Raw genomic sequence first — 22,794 nt, 5'->3', positions numbered from 1 at the left:
AAGAAATTCATCATCATATCTTAGTTGCTGTTTTCATTTAAGTGTACTAAAATTTGTCAAGTAAAAGTAAACTTCCTGAAGTTGTTTAGAGCAATTGGGTGTAAATGGTAAATGGACTGCATTTATATAGCGCTTTTATCCAAAGCGCTTTACAATCGATGCCTCTCATTCACCCATTCACACACACACACTCGCACACCAACGGTGAAAGGCTGCCATGCAAGGTACCAATCAGCTCGTTGGGAGCAATTAGGGGTTAGGTGTCTTGTTCAGGGACACTTCGACACACCCAGGGCGGGGGATCGAACCGGCAACCCTCCAACTGCCAGACAAACGCTCTTACCTCCTGAGCTATGTCGCCCCCACTGTGTGTGTGTCATATCATAGTGCCAAAAATATGCACAGTGAGCATAAGTCATTCATCATTGAAAACTGCTGTAGATAGAGTGGATTGTGTATCTCCCACCCTATCCTGGCTGAGCTGGGAATCTCATCCATTACATTAAACTGGTTATCCTACTTCATGTTGGGCAGTTTCTAGACGTGTTTCAAGAGGCTGGATTCCTGCACTCATCCCCATACCTCAATGTGAGCACCACAAGTGCTGTCGTTAGCCAATTGTCTTTACATCAGGTCTCTCTCACTCTCACCCTCCAGTTTCTTGCATTTTCATATGACTGTAATGCAAATCTTCCTTTTCTCCCCTACCTTTTGTTATGCAAATGTTTCACCACTTTGTCCAACCGAACCTGGTCTCTGGCCTCCTGGTATGTTGATCGGGAATACTCCCAGCTTCCTTACGGCCCTCCTTTCCATTCTAATCCCATTCCATCCCACTTCTCACATTCCTGCCAATTTCAGACGTCTCTGTATACAAGTTTCTTTGGACTCATCTGTTTTATTGTATAAACTCTCCTCCATTGTTCCAGGGAAATTATTTGCTAATTTTCAACTCTGCCCTCTGCACAAGGATCACATACAATATTCAATTTCCAACTGATACCTCAAGCTTCTATTGTTTGATTTGACCCAAAATTATATTTTGACAGAAATTGTAGGGCAAACCATTATTTTACAATAAATTGACAAATGGCTTTGTTGACATTATGTGCTTCAGCAGTATGGGTATTGGTAAATGTGGCCTTTAACATGGTGCATGGTATTGGAATGTGCTGTATGTGCACTTTGAAACATATATTATACTCTAATTTCTATCCCATTGGTAATTCATCGTAGCTATGCAGTTCTAACATTTTTATGTGTTCAAAAGCCTGGCCATGTCATTTGTAACAGCACTGAAAAAATAAAAATAAAAACACCAGGTATTATCGTTATTATTGGAGCACAAACAAATGTAATACCACAAAACAAAGTACTTTTCTAATTTGTAACAGAGTGGTTATGAGTCTTGTATGCTGAGTAACACAAATCTACATTATCTGAAAAAAATTATATTACTGGTATGTCCACGAATAAACAAAGGATTATTCTGTTCTTTGATTTTGTTTTGTTTAGATTAAATTCTAAAAATGCATTTTTACAATAAGTTTTGTAGTGTAAGGAAATTCGACCTCACATTTTGTATTTGGTCAATTTGGACATTGTAACAAATGGAAACTATTCTATGTATTCTTCTTACATATGATCGGTGTAGTCTACAGAATGTCTACATTTGGAATGCTCGCCGTAAAATAATTTTAAGTTTTAATAATACATGCAATAAATGAACATAGTACATATTAACGTAGCTAATTTTTTTAATTACTTGTTTTTCCCCAGTATAAATCAGGCGGTCCTTTTGCCAGCTCCAACGCGTTAAGAGGAGGAGGCAAGAGATGTCACTGCGCTGCGTGACGTTACCATATAAATTCTGTGCAACGTCAGTTCTGCAGAATCTTCGTGCGAGAGCTAGGTGGTGTTTTCTGTAGTGGGTTTCTCGCATCAAGACCGTTGGCGCTTCAACTGGACTAGGAAATCGACAACATGCCTCGTGTCTACATCGGCCGACTGAGCTATCATGTCCGGGAGAAGGACATCCAGAGGTTCTTCAGTGGTTATGGGAAGCTTTTAGAAATCGACCTGAAAAATGGGTAAGGTCGACGGCGAATAGTTCTACCCAACACAGCAATACTTGCTAGCTAACAGTTAGCCAATGTTCGCCAACGTTTGTCATTTTGTGGGGAAAATGCGTCGCAAAATACGTCTTTTTAATTTAATTTTAGAAGTCACATAGAGCGTGTCCGTTCTGGTTACATGTTGACATTTTATATCATAATCGTTGCTTATGTAGGTAAACTTTATACGTTATATTGATGCCGGCAGGTTACTCACATTGCCGCGTGGACAAAATGGCGGCTATGGAAAAAGAGTCGGGAACAGCAGTGCTGTAGTGTTCGCTAGATGGTGGTGGGGCCCAGCATTTTGGAACATTGTGCTTTGTTTCAATGTAACTTGCAATGTGGTTGTATATGACCGACCTATGCAACACAATACAATACTAGCTAGGCATGAACAGTTTGATGGCTGTAGCCATTTTGAGCGTATTTCGATGCTACAGGCTTTGTGAACAGTGAAGTTGAGCATGAGGTGTTACTTTGCTAATGCCGATAGCTAGGAAACTTAATCGGATCATAGAGCTCGTGGTGCGGAAGTAGGCTGTGCTGAGACAGACTAGGTAACAACATGCTACTCAAAGCGGGCTTTTGTGAAGGAATTTCTTGCTATATTTTCAAGTAAAAAGACAAAGATAATGTTAATAAACGCGTTAATTTAACGTGTTGTATTCACATACCACAAAACGCTAATGAGTTGGTAATCGAACCGTCGTTCCAAGCGACTGCAATTCATTTTATTTAGGCGCTACAGTAGACTTTAAATGTTAGGTATTTTTTGTCTACGACTTTCGTTCGTTGGTTTCGACAAAATGGCCTAGTAACCACCAAACAATCTCACAAGAGGTCAAAGGTCAATCTGTGCACAGTTGAGATCAGGCACTCTGCCTCTGGTCCTAGAAACGGGTAGGTTTAATGCAGTACCAGAGGATAAGAGAATATGTACATTGTGATCTTGGGGAAATTGAAAATGAATTTCACTTTGTGTTTTACTCTTCTTTGTATGATGACTTGCGGCAAATTCTTTTTTGTAAAATATTTGACATGCATCCTGAAGTGTTTTGGCTAGCTGAACACAGACTTGAATGGTTTTTCAGAAAGGCCGTCTTTGATATTGCTCTATTTATAAAGCCTGGGATCGTAGAAGTGTTTTGTATATTTGAATTATCATATAGAACTGTTTTTGTTTTGTTTTCATATGGTGCGCAATGATGCACCTGGTATTATGGGAAATCTGGATGTCTACTGTGTTTAGACTCCCATCCTGCTTATGTAACTGTAATAGTAAAATATAAATGCATTTGATCACATGTATATAACAAGTAGTGTCCTGTAAGCTCATATGGGCTGGGCACCGTATTGGGTTTAAGACACTGAAATAAAAAAAATAAACAAACAGACAACAAACAAACAAAACGGTAACAATGGCCTTTGCCCATCAGTAGTTAACATCATGTGATGTTTGTTGGGGCAATGCCATTGTTGGCAAATAAGAGCTTTGTAAACTTTGAGTTTATATTGTATGCTCGAAGTAATTTTAGCAACCTTTACACACAATGTGTGTAGCATTCCAAACCGCGGTTATGTTCGCAAAGGAAACTTACAAGTTGCAGCCTGCACGTGTGCCTTAAATCCTAACCGAACATGTATTTTTTGTGCAGTGTCTTTCCATGCAACTACATTCATTTATTGCCTGCGTTTCATGTCCTCACAACCGCTTCTGGTACTTTTCACTTCTAGGTATGGCTTTGTGGAATTTGAGGACACGCGTGATGCAGACGACGCAGTATATGAGCTGAATGGGAGGGAGTTGTGTGGCGAGCGAGTCATCGTGGAGCATGCCCGGGGACCACGGCGGGACCGAGATGGATACGATGGGGGTTATGGGGGTGGTGGGCGCAGTAAGTGGAGTCTACTACAAATTCGTAACGTGAAGTTTTTCCTCCCCTCCTGTTCCTAAGGTTTAGAGATGAGACATGTAAGGTATTTTATTTACCTTCCTGTGTACACTTAACATGGGAATTTAATTCCCTTGCATGTGTTCAGTCTTCCTTTTCTAGAATATACATCCATTCCCTATTTGCTGCTGTGCTTGCATTATGGCAGCATAGTGTGGTTTTAGCTGTGGATGTTACTTTGGCATGTCTAATGCCATAAACTATCTTCTGCACTTGTGCAGATTGAAAATAGAACCTGGATTTAATTGCAATTTCTATATCAAATTTTGCCTGTACACACTTATTTTTATTATACAATGGTAAGGTTCAGTGAATTGATCTGTAAACCAAACTAGGAAAGTGTGTAGGTCAGAAGTCTGCATTCTTTTTTCCTCTCAGACTGGCATATTTTGGTCAAGTGGCATAGGTCGTGTATAGGTTTTTTTTTTTTACAGGAATTCAGAAGGTGTGGAAGTATTTGCCAGGCCAGGACTTTTCTCCCAACTTTCTGCCATAAATCACAGTGGTTTCGTGCATGGGTGATGATAGACAGCCATGTTGTGGCTCCCCATATGGACCAGGATTGGGCTGTATTAGTGTGGGAGTGTGGGGTGGGATGGATAAATGTTAGGTTAAGTGTGCGTACATGGCAGCTGTGTTGACTTCACCCTTGGTGCGCATTTGTAGTATAGGCCAATTTACTATGTTCTGCTTGAAACACTCCATCCAGAATCCCATTGTTTCATAGCCATTTCCTAGTCAGTGAGAATATGAAATGAGCACAGCTGTCATGTAAATCACAAAAGGATATGACTTGTGAAGATGCAATGTGTATATACCATTTGAATTCAACATTAACAAAGTCCTTGATGTTTCAATTTGAAAGAGTCCAGTGCGGGCTGAGGCTGAGTCCGAGTCCATTGAGGCTAAGATGACTGCCTGTCCCGTTTGGCCTTGGCTTTCACCTTACAATGTGTGTGTGACCTTTGCCCTTTGACCCTTTGGCTGACCTAACCGGAAGCCATGATGACAGCAACCTTTTGCGAATAGACCAGGGTGATGGTGAGGAATCCCATTGGTTTTTATGTTGAAAGAAATAATGGAGAGGTTAAAGCCACCATCTAATCTGCTGTGTAAAAGCAGTGGGCTTCAATTGCTAAGTGTTTTTGCTGTAATTAGACAGACAGTGGTAAAGTTTTGTAAGCAAGTAATGCCGTGTTGGTAGTTTCACTTTTTAAGATGCTTTTTTGTTTTTCACAACAACTTGACAATTGTGTGGAAAATGCTTACCTGTTTGTTCTTCTAGAAGTAGACTCTGCGTTCAAGGTTTTAGAGGATAATATAAATGGCCATCACTGAAGTGACTAAATATTAAATGATCTGTCACATTAGTGAATTACTTGGCTGGTTACACAGGTGTGCTAATCTCAATCTGAGAAGCAAGCATTGCTGCCCTTTGGCTTTTGAGCGAAGAACAGGAATGCAAGTATTTCCCAGAGATCATATTACTGTGACTGTACAGTCCACAGCTGGTAATTGACTTGAGATGGTCTAATATTTCTGCCAAGGCTTCCAGACTACATTAATTACTCTTCAGAATTGAGTTTTGATGGAGAAGGTGGCCTAATGCTCAATGTCCTGGTCAACAGAGTCCACAAGGACTACTAGCCATGGCCCCGAGCCAAAAAAAAAACAGTGCCCAGTCCTGCTAACATTAGCGTCTTTATTTTTCACCACCCCCCTGTATTTCCACATTGTGGAGAATATCACTTTGCAATGCTGACTTGTCTCCTCTCGTGTTGTTTAAAGGCAGTAGTGGTGGTTACAGCAGCAGAAGCCGTACTGGCAGGGATAAGTACGGGCCGCCTGTCCGCACGGAGTATCGTCTCATTGTGGAGAACCTGTCCAGTCGCTGCAGCTGGCAGGACCTGAAGGTAAGCTACCAGGGCTCAGTCTGCCATTGTCTTGATGGATGTCAACATTGAATAAAGTTTTGCAATATGATTGAAAGGGGATGTCCCTCTGGCTGAAGTGGAACAGTCTGAGCAAAAAGCCAGGAATTAGAAATGGACTCTGATATGTCTAAAACTGGTCTCTTTGAATGGTATCGTAATTTTCTAAAAAAAAAAAAAAAAATTAGCTAAATGAACATTGACACTAATGTCGTCAATATTTATCTAAGCTAGACTGACGCCATGCCAACTTTCTTCCCAACGTTAGCTCTTATCTGTACGGTTTGCTGGCAGTCAACTTTGTCCCACTTTTTTGACTCAGTTGGCTGGTATAGTTTGCTGTTTTTTTTTTTTTCCTTCCCCATTTGACAGACTTTGTTCTTTCTGCAGGATTTTATGCGTCAAGCTGGGGAAGTGACGTATGCTGACGCCCACAAGGAACGCACCAATGAGGGCGTCATCGAGTTCCGCTCCCACTCTGACATGAGGAGAGCCCTGGATGAGCTGGACGGCGCCGACATCAACGGCAGGAAGATCCGCCTTGTGGAGGACAAGCCCCGCCGCCGCCGCTCCTACTCCGGCAGCCGGTCCCGGTGAGAGCTCCGCCCCTCGCACCCCACAGTCTCTGCTCTCAGTGTACCCTCCCAGGGCTCTGCAGTAATCTTTTTGCCAGGGAGCACCAGTGCTCCTGATCTAGAACATTTAGCAGCCAGAGCAAGATGGAGGTGCCAAAACTACATAAGCAAGTCCTGCTTTTTCCTTCTCCCCTATGATAAATGTGTTCGAAATTGCTGCTATTAAAAGTTTGAATGATTTCTTCTACAAAACGGTTTAAGTTAAGTTAGCAGTCCATGGCAGGGGGTTCCCAAATGCTTACGTCCAGTCTCATCCAATTGTAACTTAATACATCTGGCTGTAGTTTGTGATTTTATTGTAGTTTAAGTTATGGATAAGCAGATTGTGATCAGTGTTCTTCCTGTGCCGCAGGTCCCGCAGCAGACGCCGTTCTCGCAGCAGGAGTCGCAGGAGCAGCCGATCCCGTAGCAACTCCAGATCCCGTTCACGGTAAGGCGCACCTCCCTGGCGTCGTGAGCAGCTTGTCCAGTGCCTTTTTGATCCGTGTTGCAGCTCAGTTTGAGTACAGAAGGTTCAGTGTCTGTCGTTCCCACCCCACAGATCCCGCTCTCGCAGCAAGCGCCGCTCCAGATCCGGACGCAAATCCCGCTCCAGATCCAGGCGCCGGTCCAATACCAAGTCTCCCGCCCGCAAGTCCCGCTCTCGCTCCCGCGACAGGAAGTCTCGTTCCCGCTCGCACAACAGGAAGTCCCGCAGTCGCTCCCCCAGCCACCAGTCCCGTTCCCGCTCTGACACCCGCAAGTCGCGGTCCAAGAGCCGCTCCAAGCCGAAGTCTGACCGCGACTCTCGCAGCCGCTCCAAGGAGAAGTCAGTGGGCAAGAAGTCCCGCAGTCGCTCCCCCTCCCCCGTGGAGAACGGGAAGGCAGAGTGTGCCAAGTCTGCCTCCCGTTCCCCATCGCCACAGGGCGACCGTGGCCATTCAAAGTCCCCCGCCAAACGCTCCGCCTCCCGTTCCCCGTCGCGCTCAAAGTCCCGCTCCCGGTCCAGGTCCCGCTCCAGATCGGCCTCCCGGGACTAAGACCCCACACTCACTCCCCGGCTTAGCAGAGCTATTCCAATCAATAAGTGGTTTGAAATTCGTTTCCACTGACCAGTTGTGGCTCCAGGTGCTCCCAAGATTTGGTCAGTCTTAACTTAGTCCTTTCTCAAAGCACTTGGTACTGAAGCTATGTTTTCTAATGAATATTGGAAAATCCTTAAATATTTTGAACTTTGCATGACAAGACCGGGCAGTAAGTTGGTGGGTTGCTCAAAATTGTGGATACACAAGGAACTATTGATTAAATTTTGTATATTTTCTGAAATTCTTTGCATTTTCATATTGAATGCCTGGCTTGCTGGTTGGCTTTTCTGTTTGCTGAGTTTTACTGCAGGTGTCTCTTTGCTGACTGCTCTCAGGGTCCTGTCTTGTGTGACACCAATAGTGTTATAGGGTTTTTGGTCCCCCTCATTAAGGCATCTTAAACCAAAATTGATTCCCCCGTTAACCATGATGTGATGACAAATGAAGCATTACTTTATGTGGTTATATCTTAGTTGAAATTTTGTCTGTTCAGGTAATGTGTACCCGCTGAAATAAGATTCCTTCAGTTGCTGGTGTCTGTTGCAGATGCTTTATTTGAAAATAAGTTTAAGTGTACTGTAGTTTGTTTCCTTAGTATTTTTATTTTTTAAGTTAGACATTGCTTGTTAAGATGGAGGCACTGTACTTGATTGTCTGATGGCAGAATATGATTTTTTTTTTGAAAGTTGTGTGCTTTGGCCATTGATAATTGGGACTTGCTACTGTGTGCATAAATCACTTAATTGCCAAAGTGTATAACCAAGGAAAAAGCATGTCAACCTTTCATTGTACTATCATGAGAAGCTTGTAGATTATTCATTTTGCCAGGCAGAATGCAGTTTAAAATGGATTTTAAAGAAATGTCTTCACTTTTGTTTGCTTTAATTTGTAACGTTTTATGAGTTTAATAAACATTCTTGATAAATTTCTAGTTCTAATGTCTTAAGATATTGCCTGTGTGAATTGGGCCTGAGATGAGGTTTGAATTTAACTTTTTAAATTTATTTGCTCTGACCTGTAGCCTAATTTTATGTAACAAGGCGTGTGTTTTTTTTTTTTGTTTTGTTTTTTTAAACTCTTAACAGGTTAAATCTTAGGTGTTATAACTGGCATTTATTGCTGTGAACCTTGCCTGTCAGACAGCTATTCAGTACATGCTGCCTTATCTCCTGCATCCTCAGCGCACTTCAAACCCTCTAATGAGGCATGATAACCCCACAAGGTGTGACTTAAAGCTGCAGGAAAATGCAGCTGAAGTGGTTGATATTTTCCAGACTTCATTTCAGGTGGCAATTTTGTTTTGCACGATACACAAGTTTAAATGCTCCCAATTCAATTTACATGAGCAGTAACCTCATGAAGGCCATATTTTGTGCTTTTCTAGTATGTCCATTTTCATGTGTAAATTATCTGCTCATACAATGACAACATCACATTTGATGTGGCTGTGTGTAGTGAAACCTACCTGCTCTGCAGAATGCAACTGAATGGTGAGGACACATCTAGCCAGGGGAAGCTGGTGTGCGATATCAGAAGTGGTCCAGGTTTCCCTGGAATACATAAAGGAAAAGGAGCTTCAAACTAACCTATTGTGGTACCTGTAGTGCTCCTGCAAAAAATATATATGTGTATATATATATATATATATATGAAAGATATAAGCATGACATGTCTTGCATATACAGGAATCTATGGCATTACGGGGTGGCGATTAGCCTTAACCTGAAAGCTGACTGACATTGATTTCAAGTCTAGGTCAAACAGTGCAGGAGTAGTGAGTTAATGATTGCAAATGACTATTATAGTGCCACCAAGTGGCCAATCGACACCAGATTTGGCACTGCATTGTCAGATGCCATCCTCTAGAAAAACAGCCGGGCTGCATTCAATTACTTCATTCATTTACTCCGCTCCTCCATTACTGCTTGTCTCCTGGAGGAAAGGAGAGAACTAGGTGTGATCAGTCGATGTTGACTATCGATGAAATGGCCCTGTCATAATTGTTAAATTTTGCCCACAAATAATCCCATGGCCAATCACAGTTTTTACAGGTTGTCAGCCCATTTGAAGCTGAAAAGTTTGTAGGTTACACTAGCTTGTACAAAGACAAACCTGACATTGCAGTTCATGTCATGACACTAATTAGCCTTATATGTAATCAGTAACATTAGATCAAAGTAAACATCTCCTAGTATACAAATTTAATTCCAGAAACCCAATGTCTGAACATACACGAATTCACCTTATACTGTATCTATACTACAACAGCCTACGTTCTACTTACAGTTCATTGCAGCTTACACTGACAAATTCAAAAATATGTCCATAGGTTAGTGAGCTGGATATCTTCATATTTTGTGAGTTATTGTTTCCCAGTGTTCACAATGAAAAATCAATTCTTGTTTTCAACTTTAACATCTGGAACAAAGCTGGTTGGTAATCCATCCTTTGATTGAATACATTTGTTTATCCATATTCACAAACAGATATGTAGCAGTCATGCTTACTTGTGTTTAGAGTCATGCAAATTTTAGTAACATTCATGTACAAGCAAATAAACCTGCCTTCCATCTTAAATTGGCAAATTTGTAGGATGTGAGCCAAAAAAAAGACATTTTGTCATCTGTTGTGACGTTTTAATATTTGGATCTCTATAGCGCCATCATGTGGTTGGATTAGGCAAAATCTTTAGGGCTACTGTCTTGATGTAACTTAATGCATATACCAAGTTTCATGACTTTGTCTATTTTGTCCAGATTGGTCAGTTTTTGTTGAAGCATTTAAGTGTTTTACAGTTTTAAAATGGTGGAAAAAAACAATATGGTGTATGTTATGGGTCCTTGTTCCACATGAGAGGGACCTGTGCACCAAATCTTGTGACTGAAGCAAATGGGGCACAGTGGCTAGGCTTGTGAATGTCAAAATTGTGTTGTGCACCGCAGGGCCACCTGTTCAATCTGTGCCATAATTTCAGGGATCCAAGAGTTCAGCCATCCAAAGAAGCCTACCAAGTTTGGTGATTCTGAGCCATTCCAGCTCATAGTTATTTGAAGTGAAAGGGGAGCTAAAAAAGAATAGGGTTGGTATTGAGAAAGCAATACAATGTTGATGTGATTGCACGTTCTGCAGGAAGTTGTGCCACAGTAAAACTCTGGCTACTACACAATGTGCTTGTTCCACATCACCTACAGTATTTTAAGACATATTTGTAGATTAAATGATTGAATGTTTATAGTGCTACTACAATGTGATGCTTGTTAGGATCTCTGCATTGCTACAACATTGCTGGGTCCAAAAAGTAGCTTTAACTACTACAGGTACAAGCTAAGCTTCCCCTGGTGTTAAAATAGAAGTAATTGGCCCACGTCCTTTTGTTTTATAAGACTTCTACCAGAACTTTCAACAGTTGCCACAACCACGGGACTAGTATGGAAAAGAATTAAATAAAGTACACATGGGTAATTAAAACTACTGCAAAAAAGGAATTGCTAAATTATTCTAGTCTAATGTGCTTCTAAATTCTGTAGCTCTTGTAGTGTGAGATTAAACAAATAATTCAGCATCATTAAACATCTTTTCAAATTAACTTCTACTCAGCAGCTTGTGGGAGGCTGTTTAGAACTGATGTGTAAATCAGTGCCAAACCCAAGATTGTATCATGATGGGAGTATGCTGAGGAGTCTATATAGCACGTGCACATTTCAGCAGTAAACTGGGTGTGAGAAGTTTTGTTTTTAAATCAGGTTATATGTGCAGTGCAATTCAATTTCCAAAGATGAATTGTGGGAAAAATCAAGGTCAATTTCACTGTTTATTGACCCTAGCCTACTTAACCCAACTCCCAAAAAACACATCCACACTTTTGTAAAACCTTCCCGTCAAGTAGGCTACCAGTCTTGATTTTTTACAAAAGATGTAAAAAATCAAACCTTCAGTTGATATTTAGACAGGATATCGAGGAACTGCGGATGTACTGACTTTAAAATGTTTAGTCACTGTCGAAACACTTGCCTACCTCCAACTGTAAATGATTCACATGTAAACTGCACCACCACTTTCAGAAGAGTCTGACCTTTGCAAAGAACTGAGTATTAATGATGCAGAACAATAAAATTATGCGGGGTGATTTTATATTAACAATAACGGCACCGACACTCGTTTCAGTAGCCTAAACCTCGAAAATTGGAGTTATTCGGCATAGGTTTATGTCGCGTTCTGTCCTCGCTTGCTCGTGCCCGCAACGGCCTCATTGTATAGTATAAAGTGTTTAGACTTTGGCGTGCTCAGTAAAGGTTCATTTCACATTTCAATGTCAAAAGTTTAGTAAACCCGTAGTCACGAACCATTCGTTCTTCAAATATTGTGTTTACGATAGGGTGAATATCGGCCTGCTTGTGAACACGAAAAGTGGATAATCCGTCCTTGAGGGGAAAAGGTGCTAATACGCTATGTTCATTGGCAAGTGCCCAGAGTGGCACACTTGCCGTATGGCAATCGTCCAATGGATAGCCTAGTTTAATTTATTGGTGACAAAACCTGAAATTATTAAAAAAAAAAAAAAAAAAGTAACTATCAACAGTGGCTAACATTGTCAGCTGGGTGCCAAGGTAGCAATAAATACTGATTTGTTTTTCCCACCACAATTGCTGTCCCGCTGAAGTTGCTCAGGGCTGGCGTAACACCTGCACATTCCCATGAACAGTGCAGTGCGGGCGCTTTTCTTCTGTCGGACACTGAAGGAAATGTCAGTCCACTAGTAAAGACAGTTGGGCATATACAAGAAAGGATAGCCTACGCTCACAAGAGGCTTGGTGAAAGGATAATTGAAAATCTGCATCTGGCTCGTACAATTGCATTTTGTATTTTGCTCAGATAATTAGAATCTTACTTCCTGATCTTGTAGGTAGGCGAATGATATATGATCAGGTGAAGACAACTGCAAAATCCGAAAACAGGATATTTATTTGTGTACTACAGGCCTACTAAAATTAAATATACGGCACAAGACAAGTTGCCTTATTGTCAGTTTGTGCGGGGCGTACAGGAGCCTGGTGCGTTTTTCGCAGAGTAGTCTACACGTTGCTGACAGGTGAGTGTAAAATTATTATTATTTGTCATTTGTTTTTGTTACTGAACAACATAAAGTGAAAGAATTTTTAATTTAGTCTAATCGAATAGCTTGTTCTGACAAGCACGTAGATAAAATTGTACTGAAATATTTACGGATTGGGTTTAGCTACGAAGGTAATTTAAACAAAACAAACAAACAAAAAGCCCTATAGTGTAGAAAATCTACAATTAACATATTATGATAATGTGTGGGTCTTTTGGTAAATAATATCAACCAGGCTGAAATTAGACAGGAAAATTAAACGAGCTCTGTCCCTTACGAAGGGTTGACCTGTCGTTTTCATTTTTCATGTTCCATGCCTTTCTTTCAAACACCATAGCCTTTTAAAGATTTTTGTCATTACCAAGTTCTAAGCCGGTGATTAACACAGTGGTTCTTATGGTGGTAACGGTGAAGTTTAATTTAAGTCATAGAATGCACTCAGGCGATTTACAGGGTTTGTACTGTCTGACCTCTAATATATGACGGTAATAAGCTAAATCTAGACCTGTGCTTTTGGAAAAAAAAAGATTAGATAGACGAAATGGAATGCAGATTCCGCTTAGCCTACCTTACCTTGCAGGCTATTCGCATTTCTCAAACCTCCGCAGTCGTTTCAAGGTATGTAGCTTTTCTTAAATGGTTAGGCTATACAACAATGCTCGCACAGTTCTCAGGTTGTTATGTCAATTTTTTGGCTACTGTCGTGGTTGATAATTTATTTTAAAATGTGTTGTGCAATATTTTCCAGTTGGGGTAGTTACAGAGCGGAGAAAACTGAAAAATGCATTATTTGAATTATGTCAGTTTCGAAAACGAGAAATGGTTATGCTTAAAAGCAGATGATCAGGATTGAGGAAGTTGTAGTTTTTGGGAATCAGTTCGTCTGTTGAGCTCTGGTACATTAACTCTGTTTTACGTAACACAAAACCCACCTGCAGGTGTAAACACTGCCTATACCCTAACAGGTTCATTCTTTTTTAAGATTGGGGGCATTTAATTCAGTGTTTTAATTGATTGGTCAAACTCACTTGTGACTACATCAGCTTTTATAGCCAGGAGATTTGAAATTCGTAGGGTTGGTATTTTAGTTTTAAGGCGATTGGTGTGTTTTGCAGAATTTCTGAAGAAAACAAGAGGAACTTTGGACGAGTTTCTTATACTACTAAAGTCGAAGGAAACGCTATGCAAGCGGTGAGTCTTTCAAGCTACAGCGTAATACGTCTGCTTAAGAGTTCTTAAACCTTTAAAAGGATAGGAAATGTCCTCCAGGTTTGGGAAATGTATTTTTCCGCATATCCCAACTTCATTAACCGGTATGTCCTGTTTTGCCGGTGTTTTTGTAAGGTTATACCTGTATTTTGATAATACCCATGATTAGAAGATGTGCACCTACTTAATGGCAAATTCATCTTCTTTTTTTGCATACAGCACTGAAGCAGTTTGTTGCATGCATATGGAATAGAGCAGAAGAATGGCTCACTGTAATCAAGTATGTGTTGATAATTTTTGTCCTCATATTATACAGATATAGGAACAAAATGTAATGCCTCCATTGTTGACATTAAAGCTTCTTAAAATACTTTATTTTGACTCAGAAAATGAGTCTTTGGTGATCTGAAGCATTTGGAGTGAAACTGTTTATTTCCATTTCCATAGTTTCTATTCTATTCTACTCTATCTGTCGAGCTCCTCGAACGTCTGAATGACATACAAACACCAGAATTGAATGAGTGTTTCATCCAAATTGTTCCACTCATTAGTGAGCTAGCTGAAAGCTAGCACAATCGTCATATTCTTACTATTTATTATGATTTGTATTGTTTCCCATTTCATTTGTTCTCTAGCTTCGATCATCCTCTTCAAGTGATGTCAACCTGGGTCCTTCAGACAACCCTCAGTGAGTTCTCAGATATTGCTGACTGCAACAAGGCCCCAATGGAAACGCATGTTTACTGTATATTGGCTAAATGGTAGTATGATCCTGAAAAATTTCATGGAGGGTGTTTATGGCACTGACAGTATTATCCACTTGATTGGTTGAGTCTAATTGGGAGTATACATACAGCAATTATAATTGGACTACATATGTGTACATCTTGATCCGTTCCATTCAGTTTGGAGAGTCAGATAATTAATAAAGTTGAAACTACAGTATTCTGTGAAAACATTACCAAATGTCCATAAGAAACATTATATTATTTTCTGCTACTAAATTATAAGATGCTAGTTTGGAATTTTTATTTGCTGTTTGTTATGCCAGCTGATGCATGTGGATTTTTTTCTGGAAAAATGGGATCGCTGACCAATGTACGGTATATAGAGCTTAGAAATTTGTAACAATGACTACTTTTAGACTAAATGCCCTTTATTCAGTGTCCTTAGCAACAGCTTGAGAGTTTCCATTAAGAGGTGCATGGCATGGTTCTGAGTGTTTGCACATCTGCAGCATGCCCCTAATTTGCTTAAAAGCCTTCATTGTCTTAAGCACATCATGTTGTGGTTGTTCCCCTATGCTGTGGTTGCTAGCTACTGTATGCAATGCATGGCAAACATGCTTCTCATAGAAGAAGTGGGGGGCAGCATGGAGCAAGTTTGCGTAAGTAGGGCAAGAGAGAAAGAATGAATAAATACCCTTCTCTACTTAGTCTGTTTTCCCTGATGTACTGCTCAAAAGAAGAACAAATGTTGAAGAAACAGCCATCCAGGCTTATGTACCTTCTGGCAACAGAGTATGGTTTATTTTTCTTAGAATTAACAGGTACATTTCAATTCACCAACCACTATCTCACCATTGACTGTACACTGGTGATTTTTTTATCCCCCTTGTAGAATTCTTAAGCATGTACAATGTTCTCCAGATCATTTAGATTCATTTGTGGCAGTATTTTTCTGTCTTTTTATACAATGTTGTATGATCGTTCAGTACACCCAAAATGGACAGAGGTGTTTTACAGTTTAGAGTATTCCCCTTTGTCTTTTTAGTGCCAGACCTACAGACTTTGATTTCCTTGCTGTGATCGGAAAAGGAACATTTGGAAAGGTAGGACTTTTTGTGCTACCACTATTAACTGGCTGTTGTAGCTTTTTTCATGTGCATGGATACCATTTAAGTCAAGTCATGTTTGTATGAATACGATACTTGGAAAATAAGAATTTAGTGTGGTGGTTAATTTCACTGGCATTGTTCTGGTGAAGGCATGATTGGAAATGTCAGTCTGGTGTTGATGAATGAAAACTCCACCTGTCACAGGTGCTTCTTGCTAAACGGAAATCAGATGGCAAATTCTACGCTGTGAAAGTTTTGCAGAAGAAAATAATACTGAAGAAAAAAGAGGTTGGTTTGACATACTGACATTTTTTATGTTGTGAACCTCTTGTCTTGAAGACAACCATGACAGTAAGAGCTATTGCAACCTTATAGGGAAACAGAAATTCACTGCTGCAGTGACATTCATTCCCAAGAGATAAGATCTAATCTAATATTGAGTGCAAGACACTCTTTGAACCCTGGCAGCCTGACTATTATTTCTCTCAAACAAGCTATTGTTTATTACACCAACTCCTCTGCCTTCACAATCACTACTATTATAACCCATCGAATAATATTACCCAAATTGGAAGTGTGCACAGGGTAGCAGTGTTCTAGAGAATGAGTAATAACCACAAGGTTGCAGTTTGGAATACTGAGCAGAGTACTGCAGCTATACCCTTGAGCAAGGTAACTAAACTTGAATTGTTAAAGAAATGTGAAATCAAAATGTGGATAGGCTACAGACACTCACTCAGGGGCATTAACTCATTGATTTTGTGGATGACCCAGACCTGGCCCGGGCTTCATGACCATATATGGGTCGTCCCTTTTCCCTACTATGCAGTCTGTGGCTCTAATTAGTGCAGCATGGTGCCATTTCTGTGGCTTCAAAACACATCTCACGAGCCCATGGAAAATCAATGGGTGGCGTCACACTCACTGTCTCCATTTTCTTTTACAGTCTATGGGCTAGACAGAGCTACAGCAAACGTTTCTGCTACATACTTCCTTCAGTTCTCGGCAAGATGTAACATGTGGACACACAGTTTCACACAAAGAAATGTACTAATAATGAGATAACATACTGGTGAGATAATTAGAGGACCACATTTCTGAATGCAAAGTAGATTTCTACCTCCTTCATCCCACAAAGAACTGGACGGCTTCCTTCTGGAAAAATGGTCCAGAATTCTACTACACACAGTTAAAAACTTGCATGACAGCATTTAAATAGGGATTGAAGTGACAGATGACATGTCTTTCAGCAAAAAAACATCATGGCAGAGAGGAATGTGTTGCTCAAGAGCTTGAAGCATCCTTTCCTGGTGGGCCTTCACTACTCCTTCCAGACCACAGAGAAGCTCTACTTCGTCTTAGATTATGTCAACGGAGGAGAGGTATGGCATGGGGAGGAGAGATGAAGGGTTTCCTTTTTTTTGTGTCTGCTACTGGTTGGCTGAGTTGGCTGTCATCCAGAACATGCACAGAGGTTGTGCATTATTGTGGAACCCCCCCCCCCCCCCCCCCCCCCATTGGGCCAATTTGTAGTACTAACTATACTATGAATTTCGTGAATCCAAGTGAATAATTGACTGCGCTTTTCATCTCATAGCCACATGCACAGCTTTTAAAATGGCCTTGTTACTCCACATTTAAAGTGATGTATGTGTGAAATTAACAGAAATTCTTGGACAGGGCAGTGGGTAAATGAGAAATGGACAGATCTAGCTAAGCTGGATAACTGTGGTTCAAACAAAATGTGTCCATTATGTTTTGGTGTTATTTTTACATCTTGGTAGTATTGTGAGATATCCTGCTCTTCACTGACTGTTGACTTTACTGAGAAAGTTGGATTGTCACGTTGACGTATTTCAGACTTTCCCTTTCTTTTGTCTTTCTCTCCAGTTGTTCTTCCACTTGCAGAGGGAGCGTTGCTTCCCAGAGCCACGTGCTCGCTTCTACACCGCGGAGGTGGCCAGCGCCATTGGTTACCTGCACTCCCTTAACATTGTTTACAGGTCAGGTGAAATGTGAGACATATTGCACTATTGCAATATCTCAGGGGTGAGGGAGCCCCCCCCCCCCCACTTTAACAAAATCAAGAATGTGCACAACTTATCCCACAGTTAATAACATGGATATACTGTAGAAATCTTCAATGCTGTGTTGGTACTATTTGTATTTTATTTTATGGTAAAACAATTAACCGTTTGCTGTACATTAGTGATATCACACTGCCTTTGGCCTGTACTTACGGCTATATACCACATAGTGGACCAGGGTTGTATGTAATCCAGAAATTTCAATCTGTTGAAATCAGTAAAAACGTAACTCACAACTTATACACCTGGCTAAATAGCAGACATTTTCTGCTTGGTTTTGCCAAATTGCGGCAAGGTATTCGTGGACCTTCGGATTACATTTTGATATTATCAGACTATAAATTGAGCCAGTTTATCAGCTAGTTACCTCCTGTGCAAGTTATGGTTGATTTTATTTGTTTGTATATGTTTTGTTTGCAATAAAAGTTAGTTGGTTATGCTTCATCACATCAAAGTTATAGTTTATAGTTATGTGGGGGCTGTGAGCGAACTACTTGGTTCTGTTAATGTGCTCTACAGATTTAGTTGTTATTATTTAGCTGGAGAACCACATGATTCACCAAAAATGATTGCGGTTCACTGCCAGATTAATGATACCTCAGGAACAGTTTCCTTTTGTCAATTATATTTTAGCAGCAATAAATTATCTTTATATCTGATGCTGAGTGACATTCTTTCAGTTATACATGTTATGGGAAAATGATAATCCATACACAGAGGCATAGGTATCTTCTGATTAATTTATGCTTTGTGCAATAATTCTGTAATTACCCTAAGTTCACTCTGTGCTCTAATTTCAGAGATCTGAAACCAGAAAACATCCTTCTGGACTCAATGGTAAGTGACTGTCGGGTTTATCCTAGAATCTTGACTGGCACCTAGCTATATATATATATATATATATACGTGTGAGTGTGTGTGTGTGATGGGTGACAAATTAAAGAAACATAACAAATGGAGATGCTTTTATACAGGTGTACTGAATAATTAAATTAAGCAGTTAACATCCTATTATGCTCTGTGGCATTCATAAAAAATGCTGAGCAGGCCCAGTTGACCTCCTCTTGATGGTAAGAGGAAAGCTCTAAGTGACTTTGAAAGAGGGTTAATTATTGGGGCACGGATGGCAGGAGATTCAGTCGCAAAGACTGCTCAACTGGCTAGGGTTTCAATAGGAACAGTGACTAAAGTAACATCTGCATTTAGATCTACGGGAAGTGCATCAGTAAATAGGGTCAGAAATTGTGGTCGAAAGCACACATTTGATGACTGTGATTCTTGTGCATTAGTGCGATATGTAAGGAAAAACAGAAGAGCAACTTTCTCAGGTGACTGAGAATGTTAATGCAGAACATGATCAGACTGGGTCAACAAAAACAGTCTGTCGACACCTACATACAGATGTTATAGTGATATGGTCAGATGAGCATTCTTCACCATATTCTTGACAAGTGTGCGAGTGCATGTGTGGCGTACACCACAAGAACAGTACAGGCCTGAATGCTTGACCCCTACAGTGAGGGGGTCCAGTGACTCTGTTATGCTGTGGTGCCCATTTTCTTGGCATGGTTTGGGTCCACTTATCCCCTTAGAGGCAAGGCTCACTGCAAATCAATACAAAGTTATTCTGAGTGATCAGCTTTAGCCCATGATGAAACATTTCTATCCTGTTGGGAGTGTTCTCTTTCAGCATGACAATGCCCCCATCCACAGGGCACGAAGGGCCACTGAATGGTTTGATACGTATGATAATTATGTGCATCATATGCAATGGTCTTCACAGTCACCAGATCTCAACCCAATTGAACACCTATGGAAGATTTTGGACCAGATTTTGTTAGGCAGGGCTCTCCACCACCATCATAAAAACACCAAATGAGGGAATATTATCTTTTGGAAGAATGGTGGTCCATCCCTCCAGTAGAGTTCCAGAGACTTGTAGAATCTATGCAAAGGCGCTTTGAAGCTGTTCTGGCAGCTTATGGTGACTCAGCACCTTACGTTGCTTTTTCCTTTAATTTGTCCCCCATCTGTACTTTGCTTACTCTTGCTTCAGGGCCATGTGGTGCTTACTGATTTTGGCCTTTGTAAAGAAGGGATAGAACCGGAGTCAACCACCTCTACTTTCTGTGGGACCCCAGAGGTGAGTATCTCTTAATGGACTCCAGCATTACCATGGCTGTTTGTATTAACTCCTTTTTCCCACAGTATCTGGCTCCAGAGGTGCTGAAAAAGAAGCCTTATGACCGCACGGTGGACTGGTGGTGTCTTGGAGCTGTATTCTATGAGATGCTCTATGGCTTGGTGAGTCTTGACTATTCCCATGAAGAATGGAAGACTCAACTTTTTTCACTCACTTGAACCAATGATTTTTTTTTTCCTGTTTGCAGCAAAGTTTTTTGATAAGTTGATAATTTAGTAACTGGCAATACATGGTAGCTCCACTCATTGTGGGTCTGACTCATCACTGTTCTACTCCTCTCAGTTGATGATGAACATTCTCTATGCTAAGTAAATTTCATTCTTACCCAACCCCCCAAAACACCACCACCCCCAGCCACCCTTCTATAGCCGAGATGTATCTGAGATGTATGACGCAATCCTACATAAGCCCCTGAGCCTGCCAGGGGGCAGAAGCCCAGCAGCTTGCGAGCTGCTGAGTGGACTTCTGCAGAAAGACCCCCAACGCCGTCTGGGAGCCATTGCTGACTTTGTAAGTAGGCTTGTCTGCAGCACACACGCACAAATTCTAATCACGCAGACATAGCTCCCACAGTGAACACACAGGACACAAACCCCCCCCCCCCCCCCCCCCCTTCAAACCGAAAAACACACACACGCACACACACTCAACACAATCTCTGCATGAATATCCTCTGAATAAATAGGCTTTTTCCAACACTGTACTTTGTGCTAATGCTGCTATGCTAGGTCTCAGTTCTAATATTAAACAATTCATCCCCTGATATGGAACACAATGCAGTGTTTGTTTCTTTTTGAAAGCTGCAGATAGACTATGATTGCAATCCTTAACAGCTCTTGATTTTTGTTTTACAGCTGGAGGTTAAAAATCACACATTTTTTGCTGCCATAAATTGGGATGACTTGTACCACAAGAGAATTACACCCCCATACAGCCCAAATGTGGTGAGTGCAAGCCCCTTCTAACATGAGATATTATTGCAGGTAATTTTATTTTGATAATCCTATCTATACTCGCATCTCTCCCTCCAGAAAGGCCCTGCGGATACCCAGAATATTGACCCAGAGTTCACCCAAGAGGCAGTGTCCAGTTCCGTGGGGTGCACTCCAGACCTCTCGTCCAGCTTTGCCAGCAGCAGCTCTGGTGCTTTTGTGGGCTTCTCCTATGTCCAAAGTGAAGACAACTTCCTCTAGGGGCTACCTAACCATCACAACCCACATCATTCAGGTCTTTCTTATAAGAAACTGGGCATTTGGCCAGACTGACCCCACTTTTCAAGATGTATTGGGGACAAAAAAGCTTTGATGATCCATCTCGCTATGAAATACTGCCTTCTTTTGCAAGCATGTAAAAGCAAATTGAGCATCAGTTTGTTTTGGATTTTTCATTTCATCGACTTCTTTCAACATGAGGAGCACTATGTCTAATGAATGTTGGAAGACTAAGAGTGGAATAAGCCAAAATAAAATCATAACTTTACTATTCTCTCATTTCAAATGGAATAAAAAAAAACATATTAAAGTATTACATTGATTTGTTCAGCTAATAAAGTATTTAGCAGTCATATTATATGCTTTACACTTCATGTATACATTTTTGAGAAATTATGGATATGGAGTCTGGAGATTATGACTTCAAAATGCAAACAACACCACCAAGTGTATATGCTTTACACTTAATGGATGCCTTTCTGGGAAATTGTGGATATGGAGTTTGGAGATTATGGCTTTAAAATGCAAACAACACCACCAAAATATGACCGTGCCTTCAATATTATAGATTAAGTTTAGAGGATCTTACGTTTGAAAGCTATACGTGCATCTGTAAAGCATTCTTGTCAGAGGTTGGCAAGGAGTTATGAGCAAGTGAAATTTTGGTGCCAGAGATTGAACATGCAGTGATGAATGGTTGATCTGTCTTAAAATGTTTGTTTAGCACTTACTCAAAGCATGGAGGAGTTAACTGATATTCATCAGTTCAAGTGTTGTCAATCTAATGTTGTGTGTACAGGAGCTGATACTTCTTGAATGCATGGTTTTGTTCAAATTTATGAGGTATTTTTTTTTTCCAGAAAACTTACTTAATAGGATACGTAATGTACATGTATGGCATAGGCAATGTCAGAAACATATGCAGTACATGTTTCAGACTCAGTTTTTGTTCTGAGTATTACTACTAAGGCATTAAGACCATTTGTAGAGGTATGAAGTTTAATAACTATGGCAATAATTTGTCATGTTATTATGGTGTATTTGTTTCCATAAGGCTTGTTTAAATCAAGTGGTACATATTTTTTTACTTATTGGATTTGGGGAAATATAGCAACTGCTGTACAGTTCATTTGATAAAATCTAGAGCACTCCTTTGTCACTAAGGTATGCTTTAAAAGTTAATCATTGTTAAAAAACACATTTACTTCCTGAACACTCTCCAAGGACATTCCCACATGGAATGAAGTCAACAGAGACAGCTGATGTGGGACTAAACAATAGGAAGTTAAATGTTTTTGATTTTGTACTGTATATTGGGCATGTGTATGTACTCTATGTTGGACACATGTAAATTGTGTTCTGAGCATCCTGGCATTTGATACATTTTCTGAAACTAGGCTATATTTTATTATAATAAAACACAACATACAGTGAT

General features: G+C 40.5%; 2 protein-coding genes across 4 annotated transcripts; both read left to right on the top strand.

The window, feature by feature from the left end:
• Nucleotides 1–1,878: 1,878 nt before the first annotated feature.
• srsf6b (serine and arginine rich splicing factor 6b) lies at nucleotides 1,879–8,630 on the top strand. Its single transcript, XM_035387930.1, has 6 exons — nucleotides 1,879–2,090; nucleotides 3,852–4,012; nucleotides 5,858–5,982; nucleotides 6,391–6,593; nucleotides 6,988–7,065; nucleotides 7,177–8,630. Exons 1-6 carry the CDS (start codon nucleotides 1,984–1,986, stop codon nucleotides 7,652–7,654), a joined length of 1,152 nt encoding a protein of 383 aa, XP_035243821.1. The 5' UTR covers nucleotides 1,879–1,983; the 3' UTR covers nucleotides 7,655–8,630.
• Nucleotides 8,631–12,313: 3,683 nt separating this feature from the next.
• sgk2a (serum/glucocorticoid regulated kinase 2a) lies at nucleotides 12,314–22,793 on the top strand. 3 transcript variants are annotated; one of them, XM_035387931.1, is made up of 14 exons: nucleotides 12,314–12,788; nucleotides 13,928–14,003; nucleotides 14,241–14,301; nucleotides 14,657–14,709; nucleotides 15,795–15,852; nucleotides 16,063–16,146; nucleotides 17,109–17,240; nucleotides 17,749–17,861; nucleotides 18,746–18,782; nucleotides 20,002–20,088; nucleotides 20,154–20,249; nucleotides 20,503–20,658; nucleotides 21,003–21,092; nucleotides 21,180–22,793. In XM_035387931.1, the coding sequence occupies exons 3-14, from the start codon at nucleotides 14,284–14,286 to the stop codon at nucleotides 21,339–21,341; spliced, it is 1,086 nt and encodes a 361-aa protein (XP_035243822.1). In that variant the 5' UTR covers nucleotides 12,314–12,788; nucleotides 13,928–14,003; nucleotides 14,241–14,283; the 3' UTR covers nucleotides 21,342–22,793. The 3 variants fall into 3 exon arrangements, with proteins under 3 accessions (XP_035243822.1, XP_035243823.1, XP_035243824.1); XM_035387932.1 differs by lacking the exon at nucleotides 12,314–12,788 and adding an exon at nucleotides 13,186–13,430; XM_035387933.1 differs by lacking the exon at nucleotides 12,314–12,788 and adding an exon at nucleotides 13,687–13,708.
• The last annotated feature ends 1 nt before the right edge of the window (nucleotide 22,794 follows it).

Source organism: Anguilla anguilla, chromosome 13 (assembly GCF_013347855.1).
Source record: "Anguilla anguilla isolate fAngAng1 chromosome 13, fAngAng1.pri, whole genome shotgun sequence".
In the NCBI taxonomy this organism is placed as follows: Eukaryota; Metazoa; Chordata; class Actinopteri; order Anguilliformes; family Anguillidae; genus Anguilla; species Anguilla anguilla.
The sequence above is the reverse complement of the archived record's forward strand: the minus strand, read 5'-3'. Positions and strand labels throughout refer to the sequence as shown.